Below are 21,079 nucleotides of genomic sequence, written 5' to 3'. Positions count from 1 at the left end.
GCTCCGTTATCACAGCTGGCCCAAGCCCAGGCAGCCCCAGGGACTCAGAGCAGCTACAGGAAAATTCCTCCTTACTGGCTGCTGTGAGTACTGGGTTAATAGCAGGAGAGCTTCAGCTAGACAAACATAAAGAAATAGAGCTTTTATTCCTAATTAGACCACTTTTATATGATTTGAGTAAATTTCTATTTTCATTTATCATGGTGGTAAAGCCTCATAATGTCTTTATGTGGCAGTAGCATTTAATTTCAAGTGTCCAGTAGTGATGGATTCATTTGGCATTTGCTGCAGCCATAAACCTTGAGCTGGGGAAATCCTTGAGCTGCTCAACATCCAGGAGAACCATGCCCAAATGTGGGGCCAGAAAATCATCTTGTCTGATCCCCAGCTAGACAATTTATTATCCACAGGACCACACAACTCCCTGTCGTAAAGTGCTTGCTTTATAAAACAGTTTGTTTCTCTGATGGGGAAAATAATAATAATTTGCTTCCCTTTTGGGTATAAACATTCAGAATGTATTGGTGTGAGTCTTCCCTCATGCCAGGATGGGCTGAAATGGATTAGGCTGGTTAAGAAGACTCTGAAGTGTAAATCTGGGACAGTACCAGTGATGTGATTGCCTTTTGATGTTTTTTTAGTGTTGATTTTGGTGCTGTTAAAGGTATAGAGACACAACCAGTTGGTTTATTATTATTTAATTATCCAAAGATGGACAAATGGTGCTGCACAAAGTGAACAGCAGAAGGGGTGCACTGTGGGCTCTGCCCTAGAGGCCTTGCAGTTTTTCACTAGTAGGTTTATGTGACAAAAGACAAAGCTTTATCAGCAGAAATAGATTAAATTATAATTATTGATGTGATTTAGCCCAAAGCCAAGAGCCTTGTGTGTAAACTGCACATAAACAGAAACCAAACCCAAGCCTCTCTGTTGCTCTGGCAGTGCAGATCCATCCTGGGCACTACAGGTGAGCAGCAGGGCTGCAGCTGTGAGGTTCTGCTGGGCTTGGGAGCGTTTCCCTGATTTTTCCATGTTTTTCTCTGGCTGTCCAGGTTGCCATGGTGCTGCTGTTTGAGGCTCTCTTCCGAAGCCCCCTGGAGACCCATCACACTCTGCAGCTGCTGCTGGGCTCTGGGCTGGATGTCTGCGGCCTCCGCCTGCTCTACCCCGGCCAGGACCTGCTGCTCTCCAGCTCAGGTGGGCTCTGCTTCTCCTCCACAGCTTCCATCGTGCTGAGGAAGGCCCAGATCTGTAAATGCACTGAGGTGAAGGGTGATCAGAGTCAGATTTGCATGAGGGCTGCTTTATCAGTTCCTGTATCTTTCCCAAAAGAAATTAGAGAATAGCTTTGACTGTTTCTTTCTTTCTGTTCCCACTGTAGAATATCCATGAGCTGAATTTTTAACTCTTCATACATTTTTGGGTCTCAAACTTTAGCTGTTGTTCCTTTGCAGTGAGCTTTCACACATTTCAGTGCCCTGAGCCACCAGGGACAGGCTCATGTGAGTTAAATATAAACATTTAGTTCCTCACTGCTAGTTCCAAGGTTTTAGCTGTAGAAAATCCAGCCTCCCTTTTCCACAATTCCCCCATCTCATTGCCTATGGGGCTTCAGGAGTACTGATTTATCTGGCCTGTAATTGCATTGGCTGATAAACCATCACCAAAATGCCAGATTATGTCACAGAATCCTATCTGAGGTGTGAGGCTGCAGGATAAGGTAAATAAACACAATCTGAGGCTCTCAAATCACAAAGTCTTGAACATCAGACTTTGTATCAAATACTGGCATGTACCACTCAAGTCTCTATTTTCTCCCATTAGAAACAGAGATGATGAAGCCTGCCTTAAAGCATTATGGAATATTATTGGTTGCTGCTGCAGCACAACTCCAGAGCAACAGGTGTGCTCCTAGCTTCAGAGTTTAGAGATTGCTTGTGGCTTGTGCTTCTTTTTAAGTCACAAAGTTTTTCTGGAAGGTTCAGGTGTGCCACAGACAATCCATTTCTCTTGGGAAAGGCACAGGCAGGCTGAGAGGCAGAGAAATAGGCTTCCTTCTCCTCTGGCAGAAGGGGAATGAAGAGCAGCTTAAGCAGAGAAAATTCCCCAGTCTCCTCACTCCCTTTTTGCATTTGAAAGCAGTAGGAGCAGACTGCCTTAGGAATGGGATTGCAGTTGCAGCTGGCTGGGTGCTGTGCACAGAACACATTTCTGGTGAGGGCTGGAGAAATGGAGGAGGGCTCCAGAAATTAATAAGAAAACCATAAAACCTGCAGTCATTAGGAGCTGACAAGCAGCAGATCTGCTTCAATGCTCTGTACTATTCACCATTATTTAAGAACATTTCTTATGAAGAGACAATTCATTTGAGCTGAGAACTGCTGTGCAAGTTTGTAAATTAGATTTTTACCCTTAGCTTGATAACTCTAAAATTATTATTTTAAATATTTACAGCCAGTTGCTCCATTATCTACCTGCTCTGGAGATTTGTGTTCTGCCTCCTGATTCTTATGCAAGAAATGCTACATTTGAATATTTTTTTAAACCTAAGGAAAGAAAATCACACACCTTGCTGCATTTTCTGACATCTGCAGTAAGAATTGGAAAGGAGACAAATTTGCTTTTTCTGGGGTTACTTTCTGGGCCCCAATTGTGCTGGAGAAAGTTTTGCCAGAGTCATAGGGAAGAGTTGTTGAAAGAAGTAAGGGAAGTCAGGGTTCAAATCCTGGCAGAAAATTAAAGGTGGTAAATCAAATATTTGCTTGGACCTTACAGCATTGTACAAATCTGTATTTAATCCAGAAGGAAATAATGTAAAAAAGAAGTCCCCAGATTTCCAGTTTGTGATGCCCTTCAAAACCATCCCTTTCCTCAGGCTCCTGTACTTCAATCCCCCAGCCTTGCTTGTGGTAATGAACAAGAGGAACTTGAAATGCTGACTTAGAATCACAGTTTGGGCTTAAAAGACCCCAAAGACCACCAAGTTCCAAACCCTGCCACAGGCAGGGACACTTCCAGTGCATCACCTGCTCTGTAATAACTTTTCACAGCAAACATGAGGCAACCAATTCCTCTTGCTTCAACTGACTGCCTTGAATAACCTCAGGTTTGCTATTGGGTAAACACATGCAGGTGCTGCCAGCATCTCTCCCCCAGGGCAGGTAACCAGGTGGTTCCCAGGGCAGGTAACCAGGTGATGGATTCCCAGGGCAGGTAACCAGGTGGTTCCTCTGTTGAAGTCAGGCTCTGACAGATCTGAAAAGAGCTCCTGAGTGGAGTGAATGACTTTGGGGTGGGTTGTTCCATGTTTTACTCACACATGTGTTTGTTTCCACAGAAAAGCTGCCTTCCTCCTACACTTCAGAGCCTGGCAAGGTGTCCCCAGTGCTGGCATTAGGTGTGAGAGGACCCAAAGCCCACGGCATCCTGCAGGACATCACCCGAGGCTCTGGCAGGGACCGGAGCCAGGCGGAGCCTGTCGTGTCCCTGCCCCTGCCCAGCCGGGTGCACAGGGAGCTGTGCCTCTGGTTTGGAGGGAGAGCTGCTGGAATCCTGTCCCCACCTTCCAGGTGATGGCCCCGGATGGTCTGGAGCTGTTGTTGCACAGGCAGTGAGCCCTGGAGGCAGGCAGGCACTCAGAGATCTGTGTCAGCCTTCCAAGGGTCCTGCAGCATGGGAGTGCAGGGGGAGCAGTCTGCAGAAATCCTTCTCTCTTCTGCAGCAGATCATAGAATCATGGAATATCCTGAATGGGAAGAGTCTCACAGGGATCATCCAGGGCAGCTCCTGGTCCTGCACAGACACTCCAACAATCTCACCCTGGGCATCCCTGAGATCATTGTCCAAGCACTCCTGGAGCTCTGGCAGCCTCAGGGCCGTGCCCATTCCCTGGGGAGCCTGGGCAGTGCCCAGCACCCTCTGGGGGAAGAACCTTTTCCTAATATCCAACCTAAACCTGCCCTGCCACAGCTCCAGCTCCTTTTCTCTCAGTTCCTAGATGTGTCAGGCCTGGAACAGTTGCAGTTGCTTCCCATTCCCTGTTCCCTGGTATCCAGGCCTCTAATTTATATTCTTGCTGCAAGATTTGGAAACCTGGTGCTGGAGAAGAGCTGCAAGGCTGTGTGCCAGTGAGTGACCCTCTCCTAGGAAACCTCTGGCTTTGCCCTATAGATCAACTGATAAAGAGATTCAGTAGGAAAAGGTTCTTTGGAGGATAATGAGAGAAGTGTGTGAAAATGAAGGGTGGCTTATAAACCTTGAACTGCATGAGAAACTCAGCTGCAGAAAGCTCAGACCTGCAGGTTCTGAAGAGGTTTTTAGGGATCCTGTCTGATCCTGGGGGCAGGGTGGCACAGTCAGAGGCAGCAGGCTGGAGGTGAGATCCATCCTCTGCACTGCTGTCAGTGCTTTCTGTGAGTGGCAAAGCTCAGCCATGTGGAATTAACCTGTGGATTGTTGCGAAGGATTATGCATCAGAGTTCAGCTCTGCTCTCAGCCATGACCAACGACTCTCACCATTTTTATGTTTAAGATGTCAAAAAAATTCAATTTGGTCAAGTTTCATTCTCTTTATTTGTTTATTTTCCTCAGGGATGTCTTTTGCCTCTTACAAAGATGATGAATTCTGCTCCTCTGGTATAACTCAGTCCAGAGCAGTGCTACCTCCTAAATAATGCACTTGTCTTTCTCCTAATGCTGGTAATTTGGTCTGTTGGGAGACAGGAATACAAACTGCAGCTCAGATTGCCCTTTTCAGATTAGACTTGCAAATGCTACAAGCTCCTGGGAGTGAGCAAGCAGGATGTGTTCCAGCCAGCTCCGTGGTGGTGGCAAGGGATGAGGCAGGTTTGCCTGAGCAGCCTGAGCTCACAGTCCCAGCCAAAACTGTTCCCAGACAGTCCCTGGCTTTCAACCACACCTTCTGTTCACCCTGCCCTGATTGGGTCCTTTTGGATGTGCAGGAATGTTGTGGAAGTTTCGCTGGCAGGAACATCCCTGCCAGACTGGATTGTGCTTGTTGCCTAACACGAACCCTTCAAACTGGTTAAACTCAGCCTAAAGAACCCAAAGTGAATAGCAACTATGATGTGTCTGTGGGTGGGAGAAGCTCTGCTAGTGCAGCCTGACATATTTCTTGATTCCCAGATTTCTTTGCCAAGCTGACTACTTTGCATTAGCTACTTTTAATTGAACACAGAGAGCCTCAGGGGGAGTAATATGAAAAGATGTTCAGTCAGAGAGACCTTGATGCAGCTCATGTCACGGACAAGGGATTGAAATGGCTTTTCCAGTAAAGCAGTTTTACCAGAGAAGCTTCTGTGGCCTTGGATTTGTCACAGAAAGTAGGTTTGAATCAGAACCTTTTAATATTTTTCATTTAATATTTATCATTTTTCTGCAGCTCTCAGAGACCTTCACCAGCTGGGGCAGGAGCAGATGAAGAAAAAGTTGACCTCCAGGGCTTGATGCGGCCTCGACCTCCAGCCATGCTTGTCTCAACTACCAAAGGTCAGTCTTAGGAAATGAAATTGGAGGGTTTACAGTTCTCCTTCACTGATAACATCACTTTATTCCAGCCCACCTAAGGCAATTCTGCCTCTCTGCATTGCTCAGGGCTGTGACTTGACCAGTTCTGGAGGCAGGAATGAACTTCTTCTAAAACACTGTTGCCTGAAATGAAGCAGCAGAGAAGTGGCACCACCTCATCCCCCTCATGGGAGCAGCTGCTGGAGTCCTGGGGGCTGCTTGGATGTCATTGAAGGGGAAAAAAGAAACAAAAAACACTTCACAGGAAATCTCTGCACAGAGGGGCCTGTTCATCAAAGACACAGTCACATGAAGACCTAACAAAAGTCCTTAAACTGCTGGTTTATTGATCAGAGATCACTTACCTCTCCTGCTGAAGACTGAATATTATAATCAGGGGAATTAAATGGTTAAGGCTTCGTTTAGGGCAGGACTGACCACAGTCAGAAAGGAGAGCATTTTATGGGATTAATATCAATGAGTTATCACCTGGTTCCACTCACATCCCCATTTTCCCCTTGTAGGACCAGTGTTCAGCCCCTGAATTTGTACCTAACCAGCAGCAAACTGTGTCCAGGGGACACCTGCCAAGGCCCTGCCTGGCTAAAAGGTGTTGGGGTCCTGCTGTAAAGGCCAAAATCCCCTGGAGTGGGCCTGGCATAGCACATCTGGGGTGCAGGGGGTTTTTGGACAATGCTTTTGGCTGGTTCCTGCTGGCCCAGTTGCAGGTGGGAATTTCATTCACAGGAATGAAGCCTGAGGGGAGCAGAAGTTCAGCAGCTGTCAGGGAGGAGATGGCAGAAGGAAAGCAGGATTGGAGTGACAGAGAAAGAAGGCATGGGGAATTACATTGCCAAAGGAAAGAATCCATGAGAAAAGGATGAAAGCATAAGGCAAAAAAGATAAAAAATTAGTGGAAGGGAAGGAAAATGGAGAAGGGAGAAATGAAAAACTGTCTCAAAATTGGTTTTTTTTCCTCTTTTGGTTCATGTTAACTCAGGTAGTTTGGCAGGCAGCCCTTGGCTCTGTTATTTGGGATTGGGATTGATGGCAGCTGGTGGCTACTGATGGAATGAGTCACATTTGCTGCCTCCCCTTCCTTTTATGGCCGCTAATGATTCACATTTGCTGTGGGCTGCTGAGTTCCACCACACCACGTTCCATCTGCATGGAGCCTCAGAAGTCACTGTCAAGCTTTGCTCCTCAGATAACTTTGCTCTGGCAAGAGCAGCTGAAACTCTGCTCTGGGAGCAGACACCCTTGGGGTTTTCAGGAAAAGAAAAATTCACTGACTCCCTCTGGTCTCCAGCAGCTCCTCTTGGAGACAGGAATATTTACCCATGCAGAGCAGAGGTACTGCAGCTAGGTAGACCTGCCCATTCCCAGTAATCAAGTTTTGGTGGCCCAAGCAGATATTTTAGTTGATTTGGGATATGTGTGTGCAAAACATACATTTTTTAAAACACTTTTTAAAAAGTGTTATCAACTGGAGTGGAACCAAAATCTTCCCGCCAGCAATCTTAGATTTTGACAGATCCCATATCATGAATATGGCTAAAATCCAGTGTTAAAGCCATAAGCCAAAGAGAGATTTTAGGCAAAGAACCATCCTGCCTCTCCCATCCTTAGTGATAAATACAACAAGGTTTCCTTTGTTTTGGTGCTATTGCTTTGAACTACCAGACAGCTTTAGCAGGACAGATATCCATATCACAAAGTCTAGAATAAAAATAAATATTCACTGTCCTACCCTCAGAATCAATTGGGATCCAACAAAAAAACCCTCCAGCCTCATTGAATCAATTGGTTAAAGCTATAAGAAATTATGAGGTAGCATAGGGAAAACCCATGTAGAAGTGGTACTGAGGATTTATCTTCAGAGCTCACTCTTGGCAGCTTATGAAGATCTGGATATACATTGTGAGGGATAAAAAAGTTGTGTTAGAACTGAGAAAGTGTAATAATGGAGGTCATGGTAAAAACAGGGAGCTCAGGCAGATCAGAGGCTTCAGGGAAAAGTCTTGAGCTTGTCTCACAGTGCTTAAGATGTGGGGGCTGCTCAGAAGGCCTTGGAGGCTCTTTCTCCTAAGCTTGCTCAAGGTTGCCAGGGACCCTGGCATTCAACTTGGAAAACAGGAGTCTTAAAACCCAATTCTAACCTGAGGTAATGTGTCTACAATTGCATGTACTGGGGTGAGGGACTCAAGGGGAGCTCGAGCAGCCAGAGCTGCTGGGAGAGGATCAGGTGGGACAGGGCAGACTGATACCATTGTCATGATGTCCAAGGAACCTGTGAGGTCCAGAGGGTACCAAACCAAAGGTGAGATCACAGGTAGTCCAGAGCTTCAGGAACTTGTGCCACAATACAGGTCTGGGATGAAGATTAAAGGCAGGAACACAGGAGGGACGACAGGAAGCAGAATGGGGTGCTGAGCAGGATTGCTGAGACCACCAATAACAGCAGAGAGGAATGAGAGCAGAGAGGAGTGGCCACAGCTGCTTCATGCTCTTTGGAGTGGACAAATTGATCAAGAACAAGTAGTTCTTGTTGCCCTGTTTGGTCACTCAGAGCATGGTCAGGCCTACAAGGCTCAGTCCTGCCCTGAGTGCTGGGGACTGCACGGGGACAGCTCCCACAGCCCGGCCAGCACCGACACACTGCCTGTGAGCAGCTCCCAGGCCTGGGGAGACAGGCTGGCTCGTCTCATCTGATGATTCATAAAGATATTACTGGTGATGCCATAAGCTTTCCCACTCTGGGCTGGCCTTGGATTGCAGTCATGATGAGGTGGATGCAGCAAACAAACCATAAAACACAGGGTCACTGCTTGGGATGCAGCTGTTTGCTTCAAGGTAGAGGCAGCTGCTGTGAGAGCTGCCTTGCGTTGATACCACAGCTCCTGTGACAATAATATGCTGCTTTTCTTGCTCTTTCTTTGATCTAGGGGACATCATTCTGCTGGTGTCACCTGTGGTACCTCCCTGTGCCTATGGGGCTGTGCTTTCGACCTGTGCCCGCCGGGGCTTTGTGCTGCAAGGACTGCGGCAGCTGCAGCTCTCAGCACAGCAAGGCCTCGTGCTGGGCATGGCAGCAGGGCAGGTACTGTGCCCTCTGTGCCCTGGCTGACCCCTTGCCCTGCAGCTAATGGTGCCAGCACTCCTGCAGTGAGTGCTCAAGGACACCCATTCTGTCTTTCCCAGCTCTCCGTGTGAGTGGTGCTCTGGCTGCATTCAGTGCTGGCTTTTTCTCTAGTAGGAAAATCCCCACAAAGCCTTGCCTCTCATGGAGGACAGGAGTGTAAATTCACCATCCTGCTCCTACTAAAACAAATGTGAATTTTGCCACTGATGTCAGAATAGCCAAGGGCTGGCAGCTCCATGAACCAAAATGCTCATCTGCAAAGGTGGTTCAGGAGAAGAGTCTTCACTAACAGACTGATATTTGGTGATGTACTTCACAGTCCCTCTGGGCCCTTCAGCATGAAGTTCCCTACTTCAGTGCATTCCAGATGGGTTTCAAAAGGAGCTTTCAAAAATAACTTTTTTCTTTCTTTGAAGCTCTGCCTAACATGGTGATAGGTTTGAGGTAAAGTGCACTTGGCATTTTGAGAAGTCAGCCTAAGGAAACAGTAAGAATCACAAATACAAGGTTGCAGTCAAACTTAACATATGCAAGAAGTCCAGTGCTGCACTTCTTATATTATAAATCCCACAGGAATCATATGACACCTTCTCTCACGAAGGAGTGGACCCCACACTTCAAATCATCATGCTGAAGGTTCTTTGCTATGTCAGTCAGGACATGCATAATTTTGCAAATCAAACTCTACAAATCCCCTCTTTTCTGCTTGTTCTGTGATCAAGCCTAAGGAATAACAATGTTCCTGCCTATAACATTTTGTAGAATAAATATAACCTATTTATGGAATACTACAGCCCATAAATAGACAGATGTTTGGAGCATGTTGCTAAGTGACCATTAAGGAGTTAACAGCAGTAACCATTTCTCCAATCTGCTGTTGGGTACTAAAATTTCTGAAAATCATCCCTTCATTTGAAACTCCAGATAATCTTAGAGCGACTTACGGTACATCCACTTATGGTGGATGGTACCACCTATCAGCTGAGTTACAACTGCTGTGGTTTTAGCCCAGCCCAGCTGCAGGGCAGAATGATTTTGTGTTAAGCCTCTTCCTTGAGTTTAAATTAAGTTTCTCTGTCTCAGGAAAAGATGACGCAAAACATGCAGATATTGGAGTTCCTATGGCCCTGTGATGAGCTGTATCTTGTTATGCCATTGTAATTGATCTATTTGCTTGAGCTCTATAGTAATTACATCTGGATTTAGCAGTCTAATCTGCCCTTCATTATTTCAGATTGCTGTCTTTTGCCCTGGCAAGAGTTCAAGCCCACCTGCTGGTCCTGCAGGAGGAGAAGTCCCTGGTGGGCCCCGCAGGCACTGCCTGGTGCTGCTGCTGAGGAAGGAGAACGCCACACATCACATCCCTGCCTTGCTGACAGGTAATGCTGCCCTGCCCAGCAGCCTGGGAGGGAGGGTTTGCATTTCAGTGTGTGTGAGTTCCACATCAGCAGTCCAACCACACCTCTACAGTGCAGGGAATATTTATTGGGAATATCAAGGCCTGCTCATGCTGCTGCAGGAATCTCCAGGCCAACATGTGAATCAGTCACTACTACACATCCAACAGAGCTGCCTGACCTCTGCCAGTTGTTTGATCTTTATCTCTGGAGTCCTTTTGAACTTAGAATCACCGAGTAGTTCCTTGTGGAAGGGGCCTCAGAAGGCCTAAAATCCAACATCCTGCTCAGCAGAGCATCAGCAGTGACTTCCCTCTGTCCTGGTTTGAACAGACAGGTGTCTGCTCAGGAAGGCAGGAGCCTCCCCTGAACTGGAAAACGTAAACCCCCTCCCTCTGAATTGTTATAATTTTGAAATTAAGGGGCTCTCAGGCAAAGATATAAGAGCAGGAATAATAGTTCTTTATTAGGGAAGAAAATAAAAAAGTAAAATAAACAATGTAGTAATACAAAACAACACTGACAGTCAGAACATGCCCTGGCAGCCTGTGGGTCAGGGAGGTGGCAGCAGTCCCATCCCAGGGTGGCTCAGCCCTCCTGCAGTGCCAGCTGTGCTTCTGCTGGAGCAGGGATCCTGGACAAGGGTGTTATCTTCCTCTGAAGATCCAGTGGAAAAGGCGACTGTCCCTCTGGGGATCCAGTGGAAAGGCTGTTCTGGTGTCCCAAAATCTCAGATTGGACCCAGGTAGGAATGCTTGGCCCCTCTTCCTGGGCAGAGCATCTCCCCATGGATGATGGAATTTTCTCAGCCATGCAGGGACACTCACTGGCCATGGACAGCAGAGATCTCCTGCAGGGAGGATGGGTTGTGGAAGAGATAAAAAAACTACCCAATGAACAGAAGAGAACTACCCCACCTCTGACAGATGGCAAATAGAATACACATTGCCTTGCAATCTAGGACACCCTCAGGAAGCTCAGGGCTTTTCTTCTGTCAGGTGTGGAAAATCTACAAAGACAGAGATTCTCATGTCTCCCTGGGCCTTTGTCCCATTGTTATGTTTTTCCTTTATGTGAAGTTGTAACCTCCTGTTTGGATTTGTGAGCCTCGTCCCTGGACACTTCAAAGCTGGGCCTGACTTTGGCATCTCACACCCAATGCATGGAGGTGTTGTTGGGGCTATCCTGTTGAGGGACAGCAGTTGGATTTCAAAGATCCTTGTGGGTCCCTTCTAGCTCAGGACTTTGCTGGGATTTTATGGCCTCAATCACCTCCTCTCAGAAACTCTTTTTGCCCAGAGAAGTAGGGTAGCCAAAATCAGCTGTGCCACTGAGCCTGAGGGCAGCATCTGATCCTATCAACCTCAGCTTTGAGTTCTGCATCCTTGTGACTTCCAAGCACCCCAAAGGTAACTCATTTTCTATGGAGGGACTGCCAAAACCCAGCCAAGTTGCTGCCTTAAATTTTCTTACTTGAGTTTCTATTTTCTTAAGGATCATTTCACATTGACCTCAAGTGGGGAAGATCAGAGGTGACAGCAGTGGTGAGGAGGGACCAGAAATCCTGCCCTGCTCCTTCCCAAGAATGGGTCACTGTGGGTGACCCTTCCATTAACACCATCCCACACAGCCCATGATGGAGACATTCATCCCCAGCCCAATTGCTTCCTTTAATTTATCCACAATAGGAAAGAACATTTAGAGGTTTGGAAGGGGCGGGGGGGGGGGGGGGGGGGGGGAACAATGACAATTCAAATAGTCCTGGGCTTTTTCTCCTGAGACTATCACAGAATGTTCTGAAAACATGTGCAGACACAGAGGATTAATCATGGCACAGTAATTACAGCCCCGTGTCACCTGCTGCCTCTGCACCCAGGGAAAGTTGCTCATTAAAAAGTGCAGTTTCTGCAGCTTCCCTCAGTGCCACAGATGATATTTTGTGTTCATGTTTTGCACAGGGAAATTTCCACTAGAAATACATGGGGGGGCTGGAACGAAGGGTAGTCTGGAAAGCTAAAATATTTTCCCTCATGCTAGAGAACTCAGGGTTTTTCCCTTTGTTTGTGACAGATTTTGCAAATGCCTCTTTCCATGTATTCTGTCCTATTTTCATCAGTCCTGTACTGCAGAGAGACACCTTAGTCCATATTCCAGAGCGCTGGAGTGGGGAAGCTGATATGCTTTCCCCACAAGCTTTGGATTGGCCTCTGAGAAGTGCAGAATAGCTCTAAGATTGGAGTAGGGTAAATACCTCGCTAAGAAGTTTTGCATTTGTAATCAATATGAAAAGCAGTTGTCCCTTCAAGGTCTTGAACGCTGTTCAATTTTCAAAGCAAGTTAAAATTTGACAAATACCCCTGAAACAGAGCAGATAAATAAGTGGGTAAGGATCTCTGTCCTAAGGTTCAAACACCATACATTTTTGTCCAAGCTTTACTTTCTGCCATGCCCTGAGTTTGAATACACAACAGGCAATACTGCTGGGACAGTGATGGCCCATTTTTGGTGCCTCAGGCCTTTTGAATTTTGAGGAGCAGGTGATTGTCAGTGGGACATTTGACATCCAAGCTTTGCCATCAGCCTCTAACACCAATAATCCATTTCCCATGCTCCACTACAGTGAATTTTTGACAGGCTTGTATTGTAGTAAGCAGTCAAATGTGTACAAAGTAATTTGAAAAATAACAAGCCTTTAAAACTGTGGCCTGAAACATTATTACAGAAGGCTGAACTAATTGTTGTGGAAATATACTGTATGCAACACCTTAATGCACTGCCTGTGCACAGCCCAGCTCTTTAGAGGGAGAATGGGAGCTGAGAGATTGTGGCTTTAAGCACTTAGTGTCTGTAAAAGTGGCGTGGAATGGGATATTTTCCAGGCTGGAAATCACAGGAGCAGAACATGATGTCTCTGTTCAGGTCTGTCACCCCAGCAATACCTCCCTGCCCACGAGGGCCCTGTGGGATGCAGGACTTTGGCCTCATGCCTGGAAGTGTGAGACACCTTGAGTGCCTCCATGTGAGCACTGGGCTCAGATCTGGGACTCTTCCTAGTGGACACCACCTTACTTAAGATACTTAATCAAATTCAGGAGCTATGAGGGAATCTGTGCACTTGATCCACATTTCAGTTCCCAGCAGGAGTTAGAAGGGGATAGAAACAACTGGGTGCTGTTGAAAAAGCCAGAGAAAGCTGTAGACCAGCCTCAGTTTTCAAGAGCTTGCCCCTAAAAAGGGGCAAGCTCTTGAAAACTGAGGCTGGTCCACAGTGATTTTGGGGAAAGGGGATGGTTCAGCTGCGTGTGGTGTCTCAGGTAAGCTCAGTGTGTAGGGGAGCTGCGGCCAGCAGAGTGTTTTTGACAGCAGAGTGTTTTCATGTCAGGCCGAGCAGAGCTCAGCATTGCTCACGTTTGCTGCTGTTCTGAGCACAGGGCTGATGGAGGAGCTGGCAGAGGCAGGCCTTGGCAGCAGGTTCAGCATCCCCCCTGCAGCTGCTGGAGAGGAGCCGTCGCTCTGCTTCCACGGGGCTCCGTACGGCGCGGCCGCGCTGCACAGCCTGGGTAGGTCAGGGGGCTCTGCCCTGCTCTGGCTTCTCCAGCATCACACACCAGGGAGTGCTCTGGGCTGGGGGCACCTCAAACCTCATCTCATTACACCTGCCACTAGCCCAGGCTGCTCCAAGCCCTGTACAACCTGGCCTTGGACACTTGCAGGGATGGAGCAGCCACACTAACGAGAGATTTTCCTGAATAAAACCATTAGGTATATGCTTTTTGTCTGTAGTATCTCATTTACTGTTCTGCTGCAGTCAGTAACTGCAGCAGAACAGTAAATGAGTAATCACAGTAGCTCTCATGGAAGAATCAATGGAAATTAAAATGAAAATACCTTTAAAAAGTAAATTAAAAGATATATGCAAAAAGAAGTTATTGAAATGTGACACGGTAACATCCAATTAAACCTTAATTATGGTAATTAGAACATTAATAGCCAATCAATACGTATTTATTGACATAGTTTCAAGAGAAGTCAAAATATTAAAATGAGATAAATTGGTGGTTGTGTGTAGAAATGGAATGTGCTGAAGTGATAAATGCTGGCAGCTATAGTTCTGTAGGTGCAGAAAAGGCACTTTCCAATTTCATTTTACTCAGATATTCTAAATTTCAGCTTGTACAATTGTATGCACTTTGGTAACTCATTCATTCAAGCCGTGAGATTGATAGGATTTCAAACAGCAAGGAAATGGGTTTTCTGTTCTTAATCTATGACTCACAAGGGTGAGTCTTAAACCTCCTAGTTCTGTACACTTGGAATAAAAAAAATCCCATGTTTATTTCAGTAACTACATGTTGGGATTTTTTATGTGTTCAGCAACTTAGATTAATTTAATTTAATTACTTGAAAATTTGGATGCTAAGACTTTGAGTTAAAATATAACCAAACTGATTCTAAATCCTAAGGAAAAATGAAAATTAAATGCATGTCATTCACAATTCTCTAGCATTAGGAAATGTTATGGTGTAGAAATAAGTAAGTAAATAAATGTTTATTGATACAATTGCTTACATAATCATAGAGTGAATTAGTGTGGAACAAAAAGGGATTTCTGATGGGCCAGGGATTCTCCAGGCTGTGCTGTTCCCAACAGGACTGTGGATAGAAGCAAAGTGTTACAGCAGTCCCCAAATTAGCTCCCAATTGTGTGCAATGTCCTAGAAAGCAAAATGAGGTATTGATTTAACGTGAAGTCAGTCATTAGTTATCAACCCAAAACTGGTGCCTTAAATCATTTTGGTACAGATCTATCAACTCTGCCTAATGGTGTGAATAAGGACATCAAAATTACAAGGAATATATTTGCTTTACACGGCAAAATGTAATTCCAGGCAAGGACTGGGACTAATCAGAGGGGTTTTGCTGTGTTAATATTCCTCATTTAGCAGGGTTTTCCTGAGCTGCAGTGTGAGGAGACAGCGAAATGCTGGTTGGGATTTATGCAATTCCTTCACAGCAAAAAGCCCGAGATGTGTTTTTGTGGGGTAACAGATTTGTTTTGATGCTCTGCCCGGGCAGGAGGAAACCTGAGCGCGGTGCCAGAGCCCCATCACATCCCTCTGGATTTTCTGTGCCACCGAGCCTACGCTGCCGAGCCCGGCATGGAGCAAGTGGTGATGCTGACAGTGGTGGGGATGCAGGCAATGAAGAGTGCTGGAGAGCTCCTCCAGCAGATCCTGCTGCCCAGCCTCAGAGATCAGTCTTGGAGTGCAGGTGACCCCAGCTCTGGGGCAGGGCTGGAGACCTTGGGCAGGGAAGTTTATCCTGGGTAGCTCTTTTAGCATAGCAGGAACATCATGGAGAATGTGGTGAAGGGGCCTCAGGAAGAACAGGTTTCTCTGTTACCCACCTAGAGAGCTGAAGAATTTATCTTGGTTTGTTATGGGCAATCACAGACAGCTCAAGTGGGCATAATTTGCTTCAGAGAGCATCAACTGAGTTCCAAGAAGTGCTTGGGCTTGCAGAGCTTTTATGTAACACAGAGCATTGTGTCCCTCCCTGAGCACTGGGAGGTAAGGCTGGGCTGGAAGTGGGACAGGAATTTGGGAGTCAAGGCTCTGTTCTGTCCAGTGACAGCTTTGGTGAGCAGAACCAAGGCCCTTCATGGCCTCACGCTCTGGTTCCCCCGCGGGAGGAGCAGTGAGGCTGTCCCCACGCTGGGTGCTCACATGTGCATGAAAAGGGCTGTCAAGCCCCAGGCAGGACAGGGAGTTTATGTAATTTCATGTGCAGGTTGCACTGAAGTGTGATAACACAGGAGCTGTAGGCACAAAGGGCTCAAGTCTGCCTGTCTTACACTGTGTTGTATCTGACTCTCCCAAAACCATGTTGAAATACTACTTAAAATCCTGAGAAGTTCTGTATCCGAGATCTGAGGTGACAGAAACTTCCAGCACTCATGGATTGAGCCCTAAATACCTTCCTACATAGTCAGAAGACAACTTTACAACCCTGACAACACTGAAACTACTTTAGAGACAAGTCAGCATTCTGCTGTAGTTTGTTACTCTGCTGAACATTGCTTAAAGTGTTATGAGGGGTGCTAAGAATCCATAATTATGGATTATGCTGTGCCAAGCCACATTGTTATCAGTGTACTCAGTGATTCCCTTTCAACTCTCTCCATTAGCTGTGCTCTCTAATCAAATCATGGCACTTGCTCCCTGTTGATTTCCCAGATAGCCCTTTTTTTGTTCTTCACTGTAATGGCATTTCTTAGAATTTGCATCTTGTGGGTTTTCCCAGTATATTCCTGTATTTGCATTACAGTCCATTCTGGATGAAACAAGTCAGAACAGCATTGGAACTTGTGCAGGGAGAAAACTCCATGTGAAATAAAATGTTTGTGTCCAAAAGAAAGCACAGCTTCTATGAAACACAAGCCGCTGCCTGGTGCTAAAAACATTTTCTTGACTTGCAGCAGAGCCTGATTCAGGCCTGGAGCTCCTGGGCCTGAAGTGGCTGCCCCATCTCACTGGGTGCCAGGCCAGGGAAATGACCCCTTTTGAGGCTGGAGACACCCCCTGGCAGAGGAGCCTGGGCACACTGATGTCCAGCCCCGTGCTGGTGTGCGCGCTCCGCGGCATCGACGCCTTCCAGGCCCTGGGAGCTGCCCTGAAGGGATGGACACAGGGCAGGGACGAGCTCAGCACGGGTGACAGCCTCCCACAGGCACTCATGGCCTTGACCCCAGAGGTGACCTTCAGACAAGCCATCCTCTTCTTCACAGAGGCAGATTTGGTAGCTGGTAAGGCACGTTTTTACTGTTTGTGTTATCCTCAGCTATAGAGTGTGTGGGAATTGATGGAATTTGGACAAAGGAATCCAGTGCTGGGGATTTTCTCAGGCACAGGAAAATGTAACAATGTGGAGGTAAATTCTGTGCTTGGCTGAATTAAGATGAGGCAATGAACCCAGCAGGAGCCAGCTGAGGTCACCTACAAGGTGGCTTATTTAATTAATGTGGCTGTGCTTGGCCTGGTGCCCTTTCTGATGATCTTGAGGTTCTCCATAAGTACTAATTAGATATCAGAGCAATTGGCAGGATCAGTAAATAATATCATGCATTTTAAACCCTCTCTATAAGAACAGAGCCCAAGAGCTCTTACACCTAAATGTGGGCCCCTAATTGTGGTGCCAGACTTTCAGCTTGACGCCTCAGCCTTGCCCTGTGCTCAAGGAGATGAAAGTGTGACCAGTCTGTAAGAAAACAGATTTCTTGAGAATTTCTTTTTATCCTGGAGGAGAACGAAGAGAGGAATGGAGACCTTTGCTGTCAAAAGCTTCTCAGAGTTCAGTGATGTGTGCCAGCATCGATCTTTCAGCACAGTAAATTTGCTAGTTTCCTCCTGTAGCAGGAAATGTATAGCCATGCCTCTTAAAACTAAATCACTGTGCAGACTGTGGGGTTATTGATACTGGATGGTTTAGAGCAGCAGACTACAAGCTCCCACTGTTTTCTTTTGATGTGAAATATTCAGAGAAGTACTGGGGCTGCCTGATTTCTCACACTCAGAGAGAACAGTTCTGAGCCCTGACAGTTTCTGGCAGGGAGTTGGAACAAGATGGTCCCTTCCAACCCAAGCCATTGTGGGATTTTATGATTACTCAGAAGCAGAGGGAAATCAAAGATTGTGGTAACACCATCTATCAGCTGAGGGGGAGTGATGCAGTCTCATAAGTGCATTTGTGCTTTGAATTTACAACCCTTCCTTTACCTTTCCTTGGGGGAGAAAAGTCCTTTGTCATCAACACAAACTTAGCCACTTGTGTCAAACCCACTGTGCCTGTGTAGTGTGCAGTAACAAATTGGCTTTGCTGAATACCATGAAGAAAGATTTGTCTGGGAAAAGATCCTGGGTTTAGGCTCACAGCAAGTTCAGTTTTTCAGTGAACTATGGGAGTGTTCTCTGTGAGACTGCTGAGCCTTCAGAAGAGAAGGCATCAGACATACCAAAGTGGTGTCTAAAACACTAAAGAGTTCATGCACTGCAGCCCTTAATTAAAGTTACCTTGAGATGGAAGGGCAGGATAAGAGGAAAGCAGAGCTGTGAGCTGAGTTTATTGAGGGAGGTTGTAATGGCAGTGCCAGCCTTCTGCACCAAAGCCACTGTGAGGAGCAAAGGAGCACAGCTGAGGCCATACTTCAGCATCCTGCACTATCTCTTTTATAAGGTAATTCCATTTTTTCCTTATGTTTTTATTGTTGTGGGAGAAATGGAGAGACCTCCATGCTCAATAACAGCTTTTGTAGCACGTTGAACATCTGCCCTGCTAAATAAAATCACCTTTCTCACCCTCCTGCCCCAGACAGTGAAGGTTTCCAATCTTGAATCCATAAAAATACCTGTCCTTCCTTTTCCAGATGCAGAACACCGCCCTGCTCTGAAATTCCTGCCACCACCTGGCAGCAGCTCCAGGACTGGAGAGAAGACTACAGGTAAGCACCAGTTACCTCTTAAAAAAAAAAAAAAAAAAAAAAGAAAAAAGTTATTTTAGACTCTTAAATAGATTGAAGAAAACTGTGTGTCCTCTGTCAGAGCCATTGAAATGGGATTACTAAACATTCCAGGCAGTTGGGAAGGAAAGGCCAGCTGGGTCCCCCCAGTGCTGGAGGAAGGTGTGAGTATTGTCACATCATTTCCTCTCAGTCCTGAGAACCACCTGCTGAGGGATGGTGTGCAAAGTCAGCTGGAAAAGTAATTAATGTCAGCTCTTTAGTAGCTTTTTTCAGGTGTAGATCCCAGAAATTATGATTTTCATTATGTTTTAGAGAGGTGACATCAGAGCAGAAGGTGCATTTCCTATGTCTCTGTCATTTACATCCCAGTGCTGCCCATGTCACTGGAGGATTCACAGATCCTGAAAGTCCTGTCAGGTAACCCCAGCATGAAGGAAAAAAGCTGGTGCTGGGAGGATGAACTAAAACCTTCTGAGACAAGGACCTTAGGGCTGGTTCCACCTGTTATTTGTGGTCTTATTATTGCAACAAACGTGGAAAGAGAAAGAGGGCTCATTAGGGGAAAAAAACCCAACTCTTTGGCTAAATACCTTCCAGACACATAATTATGAAAAGTAGATAGACCTGGATTTTGGACAGTAATACCAAAAAGAAAAAAAAAAGTAATTCTGTTTTGGCAAACAGATTTTAGCTTTTTCTTATCTACCTTGCATGTCACAGTGGCTAAACTTGCCAGTCACTGGAAGAGGAAGTCTTTTATCAATGTGATGCAGGATTTCCCTCACTGTGCCCTAGATCTTGATAACTTCTCAATTCCCATGTGCCTGAAGTGCTTTGATTTTCGTCATCTCCAGGTCACTGCAGGTTTTACATTAGACTGAAGGGAACATTTTTCTGTTGGCTTTTGTCCTAAGTACTGATTCCCCAGACTCCTTTCATCCTGCTCTGCCCTCTTGAAGAACCACTGGAGCAGCCACTCCTGGCTGGTTGAGGAATTGGAAGGGAGGTTTTATCAGCAGCACCCAGGATCCACAGCACTTCTTTGTTTCTGAGAGAACATCAAACAAAAAACAGGGCAGCATCTGACCTGACTGTGGAATATTAGGAGCACAGATAGGTTTAAAACCACTGTTAACCACTCCCTGAAATCCCAGAAAAGGTAACCAAGATCCAAGATGATTTAGGGCTTGCAGTCCTGTTCAGCCTGTGCTCCAAAAAGTAGGGAGAAGTGTGAAACCTCCCAGGGTGTCCCAGGACATCTGAAACCATTCCATCCATGTCCCAGTGTAACACCCTAAAATATCAGTGTGTCACTGTAATATTGGTTGCTTTATGTAGAGATGATAGCACAATTCTCAGATTGCCTCAGAACACACAAAACTCACTCAAATCTGCTTCTCTCCTGTAGTGGGTGAGAGCTGGAGGTGCCGAGCAGAATCCCTGTTTTCCTTCCTGCAAGCAGGTGAGAGAAGAGCAAATGGAAAAATGTCCTTTGACAAGGACTTGGTGGAACTAAATCATCTGGATGTACCAGCCCAAAATAAGAAAAAGGATTATACCAACATTTTCCTTAGGCTGGAATTCAGGCACTGATGCACTATGAGCATGCCAGGAGATCTGGTATCTGCTCGTCTTGAGTTCCCACTTATTTGAAGTCACACCTATCTGAACTATTATCTAGAAATAGCATATAAACTAAACTCTATTTTCACAGTTAGGCGATGAAATCAAAACCTATGTAATAATCTTTTGGGGAGGCAAAATGGAAAAGATGATGAGGAATGGATCTAAAAATATTACAAAGTAGAGAATTGTAATAAAGACCAGGAAAGGCCCTGAGCAGCCAGAACTGGAAATCAGGCAGATTTGAACATTGCCAAACAGGTTCCTCTGCTACTTCATGATCAGCAGAGATTGTTTCATAGGTAATTAGAGGTATTTTCTCTAGTTCTCGTTACTTGTAATTGCTGAGGAGAGAAAGCCAGCTCTGGGAGACAAGGTGTCTGACCAAACCAAGCTGGCAATCCTCCTGAAGTGTCTAAAGTCCCTAAATATGCAGCAGGTAGTGACTCACACAGCAGAAGAATGAGAATATCTGCCCAAAAATGTAGCAGATGGTGAGGAAAACATCTGGAGGCCACCGAGTGCTTACATAACACACACGGGTGAGGTTGCTGAGGTGGAGCCCAGCAGATTCCTGCACTTCCAGGCTGTTGCTATGGAACCTTTCTGTTCAGGAATGATGTGAGGAAAACAGCACATCTGTAACAGGAGGGCTCCCTGCAGCATAAGGGTTAAGTTTCCACATCAAGTGGGGAGGAAATAATCTTGGTTTTTATTTTTGATCCTGTGTTTCTGTGCCATGTCCTGCTTGTCACCTGGAAATAACAGCATTAAGTTTGAGGTAGCCTTGTTGATGCTTTGCTGCATTGACATCTGTGTAATTAGTACTGGGGTGTACAGGAAACAGAAAATGACATGTTTTGTACCCAAACA

General features: G+C 46.0%; 1 protein-coding gene across 1 annotated transcript in view; it reads left to right on the top strand.

Annotated features, from left to right (window-relative positions):
* DNAAF8 (dynein axonemal assembly factor 8) overlaps positions 1 to 21,079 on the top strand; it is a 90,818-nt gene that overhangs the window by 46,003 nt on the left and 23,736 nt on the right. Inside the window, exons 15-24 of the mRNA XM_077786797.1 lie at positions 1,053 to 1,197; positions 3,338 to 3,569; positions 5,402 to 5,508; positions 8,472 to 8,626; positions 9,903 to 10,047; positions 13,497 to 13,625; positions 15,142 to 15,336; positions 16,544 to 16,870; positions 18,488 to 18,562; positions 19,992 to 20,045. Of these exons, the coding sequence (XP_077642923.1) occupies positions 1,053 to 1,197; positions 3,338 to 3,569; positions 5,402 to 5,508; positions 8,472 to 8,626; positions 9,903 to 10,047; positions 13,497 to 13,625; positions 15,142 to 15,336; positions 16,544 to 16,870; positions 18,488 to 18,562; positions 19,992 to 20,045 (1,564 nt within the window). The remainder of the gene's footprint in view (positions 1 to 1,052; positions 1,198 to 3,337; positions 3,570 to 5,401; positions 5,509 to 8,471; positions 8,627 to 9,902; positions 10,048 to 13,496; positions 13,626 to 15,141; positions 15,337 to 16,543; positions 16,871 to 18,487; positions 18,563 to 19,991; positions 20,046 to 21,079) is intronic.

This window comes from Lonchura striata, chromosome 16 (genome assembly GCF_046129695.1).
Source record: "Lonchura striata isolate bLonStr1 chromosome 16, bLonStr1.mat, whole genome shotgun sequence".
Taxonomy (NCBI): Eukaryota; Metazoa; Chordata; class Aves; order Passeriformes; family Estrildidae; genus Lonchura; species Lonchura striata.
The sequence above is the reverse complement of the archived record's forward strand: the minus strand, read 5'-3'. Positions and strand labels throughout refer to the sequence as shown.